General features: G+C 50.0%; 1 protein-coding gene across 4 annotated transcripts in view; it reads left to right on the top strand.

The window, feature by feature from the left end:
• LOC133118818 (metabotropic glutamate receptor 8-like) overlaps nt 1-15,179 on the top strand; it is a 110,945-nt gene that overhangs the window by 73,178 nt on the left and 22,588 nt on the right. For all 4 annotated transcript variants that reach the window (XM_061229078.1, XM_061229077.1, XM_061229076.1 and 1 more), the window contains 3 exons: nt 1,452-1,587; nt 3,044-3,198; nt 3,484-3,621. In XM_061229078.1, the coding sequence (XP_061085062.1) occupies nt 1,452-1,587; nt 3,044-3,198; nt 3,484-3,621 (429 nt within the window). The remainder of the gene's footprint in view (nt 1-1,451; nt 1,588-3,043; nt 3,199-3,483; nt 3,622-15,179) is intronic.

Genomic DNA, 15,179 nt, shown 5'->3' with positions numbered 1-15,179 from the left:
TTGACGGCTGGGCTGGGACGTGTAAGTGCTCCTGAAGCAAATGACCTTGCTGTATTTCCTGCTTCCTGTCCCAGTGAGCACTTCCTGGGTCAGGCACCATTCATGTGAAACTTCCTGTGTCCTGCACCTTCTCCAGTCGTCCACCAGGGGGGTCTATACTCCGACTGAACTCAGGGCTGGGGCTGCCATTTCAAAATAAAAGCTCTGAATACAGCAGTCCTGACCAGGAATATCGTCCCCCCTTTACAAGGGCTTTTATTTTGGTGCGTGAAAGTTTTTCAATTAATGATTTAAAACGCGGTCTGTCAGCCGCGGCTGTTAAACTGCATTGTGTGATGATCGTATCACAAGGCTTGTGCTTCACAAAGAGTTATTTGGGACATTTTCGGCTGAGTTAACAGCGGACGCATTTTTTTTTTTTTTTTAAACGATTTTGAAATGTTTTATGAGGGAGTTCGTGCCGACCGCGGATGACACATTCCGGCATTGCGCCGGGACAGAAGCCGGTCCTTGTTTCGCGTCGTTTGTTTTGGGATTTCAGTTGCGGAACGGTTATTGATGACACCACTTCAGTGTAACTGCGGCGTAATGAAACCCCATAATATAATCACCGTGACGATTAATAAAGAATTAGAGCACAATAAAACGTCCGCAGCGTATGGGAAGATTGGCGAGTGTTGTGGAGGGGATAATTATTAGCTGTCTTTGGAAGGCCGTGGTTAAATATGGACCTCCTTGATAAAGTACAGTAATATAAAAAGACAGAGAACCCATCGCTCTTCATTAAGCGCACTGTAACCAGGAGCGATTGAATTTCCCGGCAAGGTCATCGTTTATGTCTGGACAGAAGGTTAATATTGCAGGAGAGCGCAATTATACCCTCTCCTGCCTCGCATTATACTCACTGTGTAGCCATTCCGTCAGCCCCAGTGTGGCTTATCTAATCGTGCTTATTTAAGCTGTACATGGCAAAGCTGGAGTCATTTCACAGAGAATAATGAATACGTGAACAGGAATGTGTGTGTGTGTGTGTGTGTGTGTGTGTGTGTGTGTATCTCAGGTGTTATGACTCTGAGGTCCAAACCATACAAGACCACCTTACTCACACTGGAGTTAAACCTGCTGACACAGCACCCCTTCCAGGACTGGAGTTAAACCTGCAGACACTGCGGCCCTCCAGGACTGGAGTTAAACCTGCAGACACTGCGGCCCTCCAGGATTGGAGTTAAACCTGCAGAAACTGTGGTAGAGGGAGTCAGTGTGTGACTCTCACCCTCTCTCTCTCTGTCTCTCTCTCTCTCACTCTGTCTCTCTCTCGCTCCCGCTCCCTCTCTCTCTCTCTCTCTCTCTCTCTCTCTCTCTCTCTCTGTCTCTCTCTCTCTCTCTCTGTCTCTCTCTCGCTCCCGCTTCCTCTCTCTCTCTCTCTCTCTCTCTCTCTCTCTCTCCCTCAGGGGGGGTGTGTATCGCTCAGTCTCTGAAGATCCCGCGGGAGCCCCGGCCGGGCGAGTTTGATAAGATCATCCTGCGGCTGCTGGAGACGCCCAACGCCCGCGCTGTCGTCATGTTCGCCAACGAGGACGACATCCGGTGGGCCTGGCCCCTGTGACCTCACTGAGCACAGCGCCCCTGTGACCTCACTGAGCACAGAGCCCCTGTGACCTCACTGAGCACAGCGCCCCTGTGTGACCTCACTGAGCACAGAGCCCCTGTGTGACCTCACTGAGCACATCGTCTCTGTGTGACCTCACTGAGCACAGCGCCCCTGTGTGACCTCACTGAGCACAGCGCCCCTGTGTGACCTCACTGAGCACAGCGCCCCTGTGTGACCTCACTGAGCACAGAGCCCCTGTGTGACCTCACTGAGCACAGAGCCCCTGTGTGACCTCACTGAGCACAGCGTCTCTGTGTGACCTCACTGAGCACAGAGCCCCTGTGTGACCTCACTGAGCACAGAGCCCCTGTGTGACCTCACTGAGCACAGCGCCCCTGTGTGACCTCACTGAGCACAGAGCCCCTGTGTGACCTCACTGAGCACAGCGTCTCTGTGTGACCTCACTGAGCACAGCGCCCCTGTGTGACCTCACTGAGCACAGAGCCCCTGTGTGACCTCACTGAGCACAGCGCCCCTGTGTGACCTCACTGAGCACAGAGCCCCTGTGTGACCTCACTGAGCACAGAGCCCCTGTGTGACCTCACTGAGCACAGAGCCCCTGTGACCTCACTGAGCACAGCGCCCCTGTGTGACCTCACTGAGCAGAGTGTCTCTGTGTGACCTCACTGAGCAGAGTGTCTCTGTGTGACCTCACTGAGCACAGTGCCCCTGTGACCTCACTGAGCACAGCGCCCCTGTGTGACCTCACTGAGCACAGAGCCCCTGTGTGACCTCACTGAGCACAGCGCCCCTGTGTGACCTCACTGAGCACAGCGCCCCTGTGACCTCACTGAGCACAGCACCTCTGTGTGACCTCACTGAGCACAGCGCCCCTGTGACCTCACTGAGCATAGCGCCCCTGTGACCTCACTGAGTACAGCACCTCTGTGACCTCACTGAGCACAGAGCCCCTGTGTGACCTCACTGAGCACAGCGCCCCTGTGACCTCACTGAGCACAGCACCCCTGTGTGACCTCACTGAGCACAGTGTCTCTGTGTGACCTCACTGAGCACAGCGCCCCTGTGACCTCACTGAGTACAGCACCTCTGTGACCTCACTGAGCACAGCGCCCCTGTGTGACCTCACTGAGCACAGTGTCTCTGTGTGACCTCACTGGGCACAGCGCCAAAAGTGTGTGTGTGTGTGTAGTTGCGTGTTTACGTGTATGTGTTTAAGTGTGTGTAGTTGAGCAAGGCCCTTAACCCTGCATTGCCAGGGGAGGATTGTCTCCTGCTTAATCAACTGTAAGTCGCTTTGGAAAAAGTGTCAGCCAAATAATGTTATGTAATATCGCTATGTGTGCATGTATATAGTTGTGTGTGCTTGTGTGTGTGTGTGTGTGTGTGTGTGTATGTATGATTGGTTGTCTGAAATGTCTCTCTCCCATGCAGGCGGATCCTGAGTGCTGCCAAGCGGAACAACCAGACAGGTCACTTCCTGTGGGTGGGGTCAGACAGCTGGGGCTCTAAGATCTCCCCGGTGCTGCAGCAGGAGAGAGTGGCAGAGGGGGCGGTGACCATCCTGCCCCGGAGAGCCTCTGTGGACGGTACACACACTCACACACACACACACACACACACACACACACACACACACACACACTCACACACACACACGCACTCACACACACACTCACACACACACACACACACACACACAAACACACACACACACACTCTCACACACTCACACACAAACACAAACACACACACACACTCTCACACACTCACACACAAACACAAACACACACACACACACACACACACACACACCATACACACACACATAAACACACACACACACTCACTGAACGCTGTGTGTTCTCTGACAGCCTTTGACAGGTACTTCCGCAGTCGCTCCCTGTCCAATAACAGGAGGAACGTGTGGTTCGCTGAGTTCTGGGAGGAGAACTTCAACTGCAAGCTGGGCTCCCATGGCAAGCGCCCGGCCAGCCCCAAGAAATGCACAGGTACAATCACTGTCCAATCACAGCGTGAGGGGTGACTCCACCGTCCAATCAGAGTGTGAGAACAACTCCACTGTCCAATCAGAGTGTGAGGGGTGACTCCAGTGTCCAATCAGAGTGTGAGAACAACGCCATTGTGTAATCATAACATGCAAACAACTACACTGTCCAATCAGAGCGTGAGAACAACTCCACTGTCCAATCAGAGTGTGAGGGGTGGCTCCAGTGTCCAATCAGAGTGTGAGAACAACTCCACTGTCCAATCAGAGAGTGAGAACGACTCCACTGTCCAATCAGAGCGTGAGAACAGCTCACACTACTTGTGTGCTCAAAATGGGATCATTTCAGCCAGTGCGGGTAAACACGAAGGATGTGTTACTGAAACGCAGAAGCGTGTGAAATCCCTGGCTGAAGAGCTGAGTGGCCCAGCTGCACTGACACAGTGAGAGAGCGGTGTGGTACAGTGAGAGAGCGGTGTGACACAGTGAGAGAGCGGTGTGATGCAGTGAGAGAGCGGTGTGGTACAGTGAGAGAGCAGTGTGATACAGTGAGAGAGCTGTGTGACACAGTGAGAGAGCGGTGTGACACAGTGAGAGAGCGGTGTGATACAGTGAGAGAGCGGTGTGATGCAGTGAGAGAGCAGTGTGATACAGTGAGAGAGCAGTGTGACACAGTGAGAGAGCTGTGTGATACAGTGAGAGAGCTGTGTGATACAGTGAGAGAGCGGTGTGACAGTGAGAGAGCTGTGTGACACAGTGAGAGAACGGTGTGATACAGTGAGAGAGCGGTGTGATACAGTGAGAGAGCGGTGTGACACAGTGAGAGAGCGGTGTGACACAGTGAGAGAGCTGTGTGACACAGTGAGAGAACGGTGTGGTACAGTTAGAGCTGCACTGCAGGCTCTGATACAGTGAGACAGCGGTGTGATAGTGAGAGCTGGCGGGAGCAGGTAGCATAACGCGTGCCGGAGAGCTGGAGGTAGCACGGTAACCTTGCAGCGAAGGCTCTCAATGATAAATAAAGCAGGGATGCATCCTGAAGGCCCTCCATATATCAGATGGCTGCAGAGATCCGTTTGAAATGTATCGCCTCTGAGCTCTGGGCTTCATAACGGCTGTTTGAGTGCAGAGCGCTTCAGACCGCGGAGCGGCCATGTTCTCACGTCCGATGCACTTCTCGTCTGACAGGTACAGACGGTCCAGACTCAGCTCTGATACTCCAGCGATGCGTTAAATCAGCTCGGGCTGATCGGTGCCGAGGAGCGTAATCCATTCTCATCGGGGCCGTGAGGATTAGCATATTAAACAGGGCTGTTAATCACTCAACACATTCACTGAAATAACAATACGTGAACGAGGTTAATGTGTTTTTTTGCATTTAATATGCTTTAATGTGCGCTTGCCAGGGAGCGATATAGGGCAAAGACAAAATGGCGGCTTAAGATAATATAATCATAAACATCCAGTGAGGTGTTGGTGGAAGCCTGTTTTGTTTTAGCAGCTGTTCAGAGGAAGTACAGCTCTCTTAAGGAGAATTAATGTGTTGGTTTTTCATGTAAAGTGGATGTAACGTGCACGGACAGTTAAAACAAGGACAAATTGTCTCTTTGCATCGTGCGGCGAGCTTCTTCCGCCAAGTTTGAACAGCGTCCAGAAACGCCTCGGCCTTGCCAGCAGAGTGGAGAAAGAGCCATTTTCCTTTCATCACTGCTTCGGGTTTAAAGGAAAATGTAAAAAAAAAAATCATATTGCACCTTGAGTTACAAAGTCAAGAGTGCTGCTTTGCTGGAATTTTAACATCCTATAAGGATGGGCACCAGACTGTCTGCAGCACTGAGAAATGTCCAGTTAATGTACTCATTAATCAGACTAATTAATCGGCTCGTTCTTATTTACGCGACTAACTGCTCGTCTGCATCCATTAGCTGAGGGGGGTGATGTCAGCATGAAAAGAGTCCACAGCTGTATTCTCAGTGTGTTTAGAGATAGATCATTACATTTAAACTGCGCCTTTCTAGACACTCACACACGCACACAAACACTGACACACACACACACGCACACAGACACTGACACACTCACACGCACACAGACACTGACACACACACACACATGCACACAAACACAGACACACACACACGCACACACGCACACGCACACACACACACAGACATATACACACACACACACACACACATGCAGGCACACACACACACACACACGCACACATGCAGGCACACACACATAGGAGGAATCTGGTTCTGTGTAAAGTAGAACTTGCAGTTGCGCAGTCTAGGTCAGGACGCGTTTATTGAGAAAGCAGACACGTCCTCATTCTCATATGAAACACACACACGCACACACACGCACATGCACACGCACACACACACACACACACAGACACACACAGTCAGGACGCGTTTATTGAGAAAGCAGACACGTCCTCATTCTCGTATGAAACACACACACGCACGCACACGCACACACACACACGCACACGCACACACGCACACACACACACGCACACACACACACACACACACACAGACACACACACACAGACACACACAGTCAGGACGCGTTTATTGAGAAAGCAGACACGTCCTCATTCTCGTATGAAACACACACACGCACACACACGCACATGCACACACACACACACACACACACACACACAGACACACACACACAGACACACACAGTCAGGACGCGTTTATTGAGAAAGCAGACACGTCCTCATTCTCATATGAAACACACACACGGTGGCGTGGGGCTGCAGTGAGATCATGGCTGTGTGGTGGTGCGGTGTGTTTGTGTTTACCCAGCCAGTGTCTCATTACCCTGCAGAGAGGGCTAAGTGGGGCTCGTTTAAGGGCAATCAGCGTCGTTAATCACATCCGGATGTTTGAGCCGAGAGGGAACGGGCCAATCGGTGCCCAGGGGCAGAGCCGTGTTCCCGCCATCAGCGCTCCTGGTTACTGACGTCACTGTGGTGAAGCGCGGAGTGGTGCTGCAGGGGTCAGGTCCTCTCACACACACACACACACACACTCACACACACACACACACACACACACACACACACACACACACTACCCAGTGGCTAAGGCACATGACTGGGGCAGCCTGTAGCCTAGTGGCTAAGGTACATGACTGGGGCAGCCTGTAGCCTAGTGCCTAAGGTACATGACTGGGACAGCCTGTAGCCTAGTGGCTAAGGTACATGACTGGGGCAGCCTGTAGCCTAGTGGCTAAGGTACATGACTGGGGCAGCCTGTAGCCTAGTGGCTAAGGTACATGACTGGGGCAGCCTGTAGCCTAGTGGCTAAGGTACATGACTGGGGCAGCCTGTAGTCTAGTGGCTAAGGTACATGACTGGGGCAGCCTGTAGCCTAGTGGCTAAGGTACATGACTGGGACAGCCTGTAGCCTAGTGGCTAAGGCACATGACTGGGGCAGCCTGTAGCCTAGTGGCTAAGGCACATGACTGGGGCAGCCTGTAGCCTAGTGGCTAAGGTACATGACTGGGGCAGCCTGTAGCCTAGTGGCTAAGGTACATGACTGGGGCAGCCTGTAGCCTAGTGGCTAAGGTACATGACTGGGGCAGCCTGTAGTCTAGTGGCTAAGGTACATGACTGGGACAGCCTGCATCCTCTTGGCTAAGGTACATGACTGGGACAGCCTGCATCCTCTTGGCTAAGGTACATGACTGGGAATGGTTCAAGCCCCAGTGTAGCCGCGATAAGATCCACAGGGCTGCTGGGCCCTTAACCCTGCATTGCTCCAGGGGGGGATTGTTCCCTGCTTAGTGAAAGTCGCTGAGGATAAAGAAAGTTACAGAACATATCTTCTGTGCATGGCGCTGCAGAAGCTGAAGCGTCTGTGTTTTGCAGGTTTCACGCATCGATGCATTAAATCATCAACTCGCTTTTTCCACAAAGTGCTGTCCCTGTTTTTTTTCTTCATTAGATATATTTTTTGTGATTCAGCATCCAATTATCAGCAAATGGGTTGAGTTGAGCAGGTTTCTGTCTCTGTTTAATAAGCACAATGTGTGTGTGTGTGTGTGTGTGTGTGTGTGTGTGTGTGTGTGTGTGTGTGTGTGTGTGTGTGTGTGTGTGTGTGTGTATTTGAGACACATTCTGACCAGCCTGTTGGGCTGAGCTGTTCTTACTGATAATCTAGTTGTTACCTTTTTTACAGTGTTTTTATTTTATTTTATGTATATCATTCCACAGACCATAGTTTTCTAGCTGTGCTACCAATAGGTCCAGGTGTATTTGTTGTTAAGCACTTTGGATAAAAGTGCTATATAAATGCAGTCCACTTACTATTACATTACATTACATTACATTACATTACATTACATTAATGGCATTTTACGTACAGTTGATTAGACTAAGCGGGAGACAATCCTCCCCTGGAGCAATGCAGGGTTAAGGGCCTTGCTCAAGGGCCCAACAGCTGTGCGGATCTTATTGCGGCTACCCTGGGGATTGAACCACCGACCTTGCGGTTCTCAGTCATGTACCTTAGTCACGAGACTACAGGCTGCCCCAGTCATGTACCTTAGCCACTAGACTACAGGCTGCCCCAGTCATGTACCTTAGCCACTAGACTACAGGCTGCCCCAGTCATGTACCTTAGCCACTAGACTACAGGCTGCCCCAGTCATGTACCTTAGCCACTAGACTACAGGCTGCCCCAGTCATGTACCTTAGCCACTAGACTACAGGCTGCCCCAGTCATGTACCTTAGCCACTAGACTACAGGCTGCCCCAGTCATGTGCCTTAGCCACTAGACTACAGGCTGCCCCAGTCATGTACCTTAGCCACTAGGCTACAGGCTGCCCCAGTCATGTACCTTAGCCACTAGGCTACAGGCTGCCCCAGTCATGTACCTTAGCCACTAGGCTACAGGCTGCCCCAGTCATGTACCTTAGCCACTAGACTACAGGCTGTCCCAGTCATGTACCTTAGCCACTAGGCTACAGGCTGTCCCAGTCATGTACCTTAGCCACTAGGCTACAGGCTGTCCCAGTCATGTACCTTAGCCACTAGGCTACAGGCTGTCCCAGTCATGTACCTTAGCCACTAGACTACAGGCTGCCCCAGTCATGTACCTTAGCCACTAGACTACAGGCTGCCCCAGTCATGTACCTTAGCCACTAGACTACAGGCTGTCCCAGTCATGTACCTTAGCCACTAGACTACAGGCTGCCCCAGTCATGTACCTTAGCCACTAGACTACAGGCTGCCCCAGTCATGTACCTTAGCCACTAGACTACAGGCTGCCCCAGTCATGTACCTTAGCCACTAGACTACAGGCTGTCCCAGTCATGTACCTTAGCCACTAGGCTACAGGCTGCCCCAGTCATGTACCTTAGCCACTAGGCTACAGGCTGCCCCAGTCATGTACCTTAGCCACTAGGCTACAGGCTGCCCCAGTCATGTGCCTTAGCCACTAGGCTACAGGCTGCCCCAGTCATGTGCCTTAGCCACTAGGCTACAGGCTGCCCCAGTCATGTACCTTAGCTACTAGACTACAGGCTGCCCCAGTCATGTACCTTAGCCACTAGGCTACAGGCTGCCCCAGTCATGTGCCTTAGCCACTAGGCTACAGGCTGCCCCAGTCATGTACCTTAGCCACTAGGCTACAGGCTGCCCCAGTCATGTGCCTTAGCCACTAGGCTACAGGCTGCCCCAGTCATGTACCTTAGCTACTAGACTACAGGCTGCCCCAGTCATGTACCTTAGCCACTAGGCTACAGGCTGCCCCAGTCATGTACCTTAGCCACTAGACTACAGGCTGCCCCAGTCATGTGCCTTAGCCACTAGGCTACAGGCTGCCCCAGTCATGTACCTTAGCCACTAGGCTACAGGCTGCCCTGTCCCTGTCCTGGCTCATGGACAGCTTCACTGGGCTGAACCCTGAGTGATCCCTCTGAATACGTTCAGAACACAGGGTTTAAACCCAGCCTCTGCCCCACCGCGCACAAACTGTCCCCCATCTTAACTTAACGACAGAGACAATTTCTCCACCGGTGCACCCTGAAAACCGAGCCCCACGCACAGACCAAATATTTTCTTTCTTTTCCTTGCCTGAGTAACCCGGAGTTAAGCGTGTACCGAGAGCACGACGCAGCTGTAAGTACAGATAAATTAAAAACGGGACATGATTTATTACCCCGGGCCGCGTTGTGTGGAATGACCGCGCTAATGCGCTTCTCTTTTTTCCGAGGTTATCTCTTTGGAACGTGGCGGGGTTGCCGAAAGGATAATACAAGGATTAAGGATTAATACGTTCTGTTTTTCCTGAGAGCGGAAGGAAACAGGTGGCGTTACCGTTTTGTGCAAACTCTGTGTCTGATCTGCATTCATAATTGGGATTAAAATGAGAAAGTGAAGGAGTGTTGAATTTCCAGCGAACTGAAAACTCTTCTCTTCACAGATGCTTCCTCCGCAGCAGCGCAGAATGGCTCCGTGTTTTTACTTTGTTTCTTCGTTTAAAGAAATTGCAGAGAAGCTTCATTTCATAATGACCGACTCTCGCTCCAGTGGAGAAACTGTCCTTTGGCAATCAGCCCGTGAACATAGGCTAACATGCGATCAGGTTAACAGGCTAACCCTTCCGGACACAACCCCTGCCTTTGAATGATCATATCACACGCTGTACCAAATTTAAAACATCATGCATCATGTCATATTATATATGTTAAGCATCTGTTTGATCAAAACACTTGTTGTGGTTTACTTGCATTGATTCAAAGTGTAATAATCATACCTATCGTGTCTGTGCAAAGCTTGATATACGCCGAAGGGATTTGGGTGAAGTATTTCGCTCACGCAAAGTTGGCAGCGAACCCGCAGCGTTGTGTTTCAAAGCCCAGTTTGCCGTGGGGATTACTCTCTCTCTCTCGCAGTGCGTCTATGTGAACAGGTGTAGCTAACAGTCGGGAGATCGTGTCGCTCTTTAAAGTGCGAGCCGCGGGTGATGAAGCGGTCTCTGTGACCGTGGGGGGTGTGTGTGTGAGACGCTGCTCTGACGGGTTAGCGCGCAGACGAACTGTGTGACGCGTCGCGCGTGTTTCATCTGCTCTGTGTGAGCGGTGACTCCGGGGAGGGAGGGGGTGCGAGCGGAACCGTGCCTCCCAGGTGAGCGGCAGGTGCACCTGCCATCTCGCAGCTCATCTGTTGTGTGGAGCTGAATTAAATCACATCACATTATTACTCTGCCTAGCACCCTATCAAGCCTGGTATTGAAAACCCCCTGAACCCCCCCCGATCTATTCCCCACAGTGACCACTCCCTGTGTGGAAAAGATACTTCCTAATGTCTGTGCGGAATTTATCCTTTGCCAGTTTCCATTTATCCCCCCTCGTTCTGCTAAACAAACTCTCCCTTGAAGAAATGAATTTAAAAGCCTCAATCAAATCACCCCCAAGTCTCCTTTCAACGGGCTCAAAGAGAGTGAGCGTCTTAAGTTTTTCCACATAACTTTTATCTTTTATACGTGGACTCAATCTGGGTTGCCCTCCTTTGAACCTTTTCCAGTGCTTCTGTATCCTTCTCACAGCGCGGTCAGAACTGCACACAGCACTCCGAGTGTGGTCTGACAACTGTAAGGAATGCGAGTGCTTCAAGTGCCTGAATTACCCCCTCCCCCTCCACACATAATAAATAGATACCCTCGGGGTGAATTAGCATGCAGCTGCTGTAGTGTGTTGCCCCCCCCCCCCCGCCCCAGGCCTGCCGCTGGCCCTGTGTGAGTGTGTGTGTGTGTGTGAGAGTGTGAGTGTGAGAGTGTGAGAGTGTGAGAGTGTGAGAGTGTGAGAGTGTGAGAGTGAGAGTGAGTGTGAGTGTGAGTGTGAGTGTGTGAGAGTGTGAGTGTGTGAGAGTGTGAGAGTGTGAGAGTGTGAGTGTGTGAGTGTGTGAGAGTGTGAGAGTGAGTGTGAATGTGTCAGTGTGTGAGAGTGTGTGTGTGTGTGTGTGTGTGTGAGAGTGTGTGTGTGTGTGGGGTGTGGGGGGGGGGGGGGCTGAAGGGCAGGTGTCGGGGGCTCAGGTGTGCATCTGTGCAGCCGCTGTACTGTACACAGGGTAAATGAGCCCACGCCATCTGTTTCTCTCTCTCTCTCTCTCTCTCTGACTGGTATAAAGGCTCCCCGGTCGCCCTTTTCACTAATGGGCTGGACAGATTGCCAGACCGCTCAAGAAAAACACAAAGACTCGATGGAGGGATTTAAACACGGAGTGACCGTGAACCGCGTGCAGTGGAGTGCAAATTCATTTTTATCTTTCGCTTAAAAACCTGCAGATAGAAATAAAAACAGAAAAGAGGGCGGCAGTACAGTTTCTTTCTGACAGGATTGAGGGCTGTGGGGCGTCTCTGGGAGTGACGTGAGGGCTTAAACGTGATAAACCCCGGATAATGGACACTGATGGACTGTGTGCTGTACCACATCCCTTCATCAGACCCATGCCCACACGCAAAATCAACTTATTAGTGATATGATATTAATGATTCCTATTGTTAATAATAATATATGAATATGTATGATAAATATGTAACTCAGGAGTGACGACTGCATTGTATTCTGTAGACACACTTTGATGGTTGGTGAGTGAATGGTAATAACACTGCAGCATGTTGTGTCGCGCTGAGCGTGCTAGCAGAGCTGACGCTAACGCTAGCGATAGCGCACAGACGCCTTCCCCATCGTTAGCGCAGGTGTGACGGACGCAGGTGTGACGGAGGAGCGTCCGCTCGAGCGACAGGGTTCCTCAGAAGCCCCGCGCTCTCTCTGCGTCTTTACAGGGCCCCCGCGGGCCCAGAGATACCGAGACTCACGCTTATAACATTGTAATAACACAAACGCTATTAGTTTTGCGTTAGCCACACAGTTATTACAACGTAATTACAGATGTATGTTTTTTTTTTTTTTTCCTACCCCCTATTTTAAAAGTGTGAGTCTTGTATCGCATGAGTGCCGGGGTAGATGAGCTGAGATTTATGATTTAGGATGATTTAAATATTTCCACGTCTCAGATTCAGACACACAGTCACTGTCATGAACACTGTCACTGAATTTAAAATGATGGAACTTCAGGTAGTTAGCTGATATGATGTGTCTGCCAACAAATAATCGCGTGTTATTTATTTTCTAATACCCAGGGCCTCTCACCTTTCAGTGATGATATTGGTATTGTTGTTGTTATGTGCTGCCAGGTTTCTGATCAGTTCTGCAGATACCTGATTATCACAGGACTAGACTCCATTAAAGATTAGTTCTTATGTCTGAGTTTTTTTTAAACAATCTCCCTTAATTATTTTGTAATTTATCCCGCTTGTTTATTGAAATGAAACGGTCGCCCTATTTCAAAGCGGAAAGGAGCAATCTTCTCATTACATTTTTTCCCCTAAGCGATGTTTAATTGAGACACATATTCGATTGATTAAGTTATCTGTCGACTGTCTGTCACTCAAGTAGTTTTTTTTTATTTATTTTTTTATATTAGTACAGGCTATTAGCCTTATTAACACCAGCACAGAAAAGGCTTGTTTCATGGTGAGGTCTTTAGCTTGTCAACATTATCATTTAGATGGCTTCCTCATCTCCCATTCAGACACAGGGGAATTAGAGAGATTAACCCAGCTGTGTACTCGTGGTAATTAATCTCTGATTTGACGCAGATATTGAACTCATTGCTGTTTCATTGCTGTTGTGTTGTTTGTGCCTATGTTTAATCACATAAGGTTTCTCAGTGCGGTGCTTGCCGTATTCATGACATATTTTGTGGCTTGTAATTGCAATCTTTTTCAGGATTCAAAAATCGTGACCAATGTTCTTACATTGTGAATCACTTTTGACATCTTAATGATTCAAACTCACCGTGGGGTAATTTTTAATTGAATAAAATTTTATTTGTATCTTTTGACAAATATTTTTCACAGAAGGGAAGAAAAAATTTAAATAGCAGCCCTGAGTCCCCAGTTCGCACATGAGGTAAAACATTCAAAAACCCCGAAATGGTGGTGAGAAAAAACTCCCTGATGGGAAGAAATCTCAGGAGGAACCCGGCTATAGAGGGGAGCCCATCCTCTTACAGAAATGTAATTAGAAATCTATCAATCAAAGCCAATAGGTTTGGTTAGTAACAGCCGAGGTATTCAGGCATAACTGCGCAGTGGCCAATCAGGATGTGTCCCACGTTCCACATTTAAATTGGCGGTTACATCAAAAAGGGCTTTTTCTTAAATAGGAGGTGGGCCACTGGGGAATCTTTCTCTTGCCCAGACGGCCAGTCTGCAAAAATGTCTGGTGGAGGAACTGAAACTGGTTGTGGGAGGTGAGATTTTACTCTGAGAAATAAATGAAGTGTTGAAATTGAGCATACGGCTTTGATGGCCTTGGTGACTCTGTCCTGAGACTGGGGTTGCACATTAAAGCAGAGAGGCCGTTAAAGCAGAGCGGCACATTAAAGCAGAGCGGCACATTAAAGCAGAGCGGCACATTAAAGCAGAGCGGCCCGTTAAAGCAGAGCGGCACATTAAAGCAGAGCGGCCCGTTAAAGCAGAGCAGCACATTATAGCAGAGCGGCACATTAAAGCAGAGCAGCACATTATAGCAGAGCGGTGTGTTAAAGCAGAGCGGCCCGTTAATGCAGAGCGGTGTGTTAAAGCAGAGCGGCACATTAAAGCAGAGCGGTGTGTTAAAGCAGAGCGGCCCGTTAAAGCAGAGCGGCCCGTTAAAGCAGAGCGGTGTGTTAAAGCAGAGCGGTGTGTTAAAGCAGAGCGGCACATTAAAGCAGAGTGGTGTGTTAAAGCAGAGCGGCACATTAAAGCAGAGCAGCACATTAAAGCAGAGCGGCACATTAAAGCAGAGCGGTGTGTTAAAGCAGAGCAGCACATTAAAGCAGAGCGGTGTGTTAAAGCAGAGCGGCACATTAAAGCAGAGCAGCACATTAAAGCAGAGCGGCACATTAAAGCAGAGCGGCCCGTTAAAGCAGAGCAGCACATTATAGCAGAGCGGCACATTAAAGCAGAGCAGCACATTATAGCAGAGCGGTGTGTTAAAGCAGAGCGGCCCGTTAAAGCAGAGCGGCCCGTTAAAGCAGAGTGGTGTGTTAAAGCAGAGCGGTGTGTTAAAGCAGAGCGGCCCGTTAAAGCAGAGCGGTGTGTTAAAGCAGAGCGGCACATTAAAGCAGAGCGGTGTGTTAAAGCAGAGCGGCCCGTTAAAGCAGAGCGGTGTGTTAAAGCAGAGCAGCACATTAAAGCAGAGCGGCCCGTTAAAGCAGAGCGGTGTGTTAAAGCAGAGTGGCCCGTTAAAGCAGAGGAGGTGTGTTAAAGCAGAGCGGTGTGTTAAAGCAGAGCGGTGTGTTAAAGCAGAGCGGCCCGTTAAAGCAGAGGAGGTGTGTTAAAGCAGAGCGGTGTGTTAAAGCAGAGCGGCACATTAAAGCAGAGCGGTGTGTTAAAGCAGAGCGGCCCGTTAAAGCAGAGCGGTGTGTTAAAGCAGAGCGGTGTGTTAAAGCAGAGCGGCACATTAAAGCAGAGCGGTGTGTTAAA

The sequence above is a fragment of the Conger conger genome, chromosome 19 (genome assembly GCF_963514075.1).
Source record: "Conger conger chromosome 19, fConCon1.1, whole genome shotgun sequence".
Lineage (NCBI taxonomy): Eukaryota > Metazoa > Chordata > Actinopteri > Anguilliformes > Congridae > Conger > Conger conger.
The sequence above is the reverse complement of the archived record's forward strand: the minus strand, read 5'-3'. Positions and strand labels throughout refer to the sequence as shown.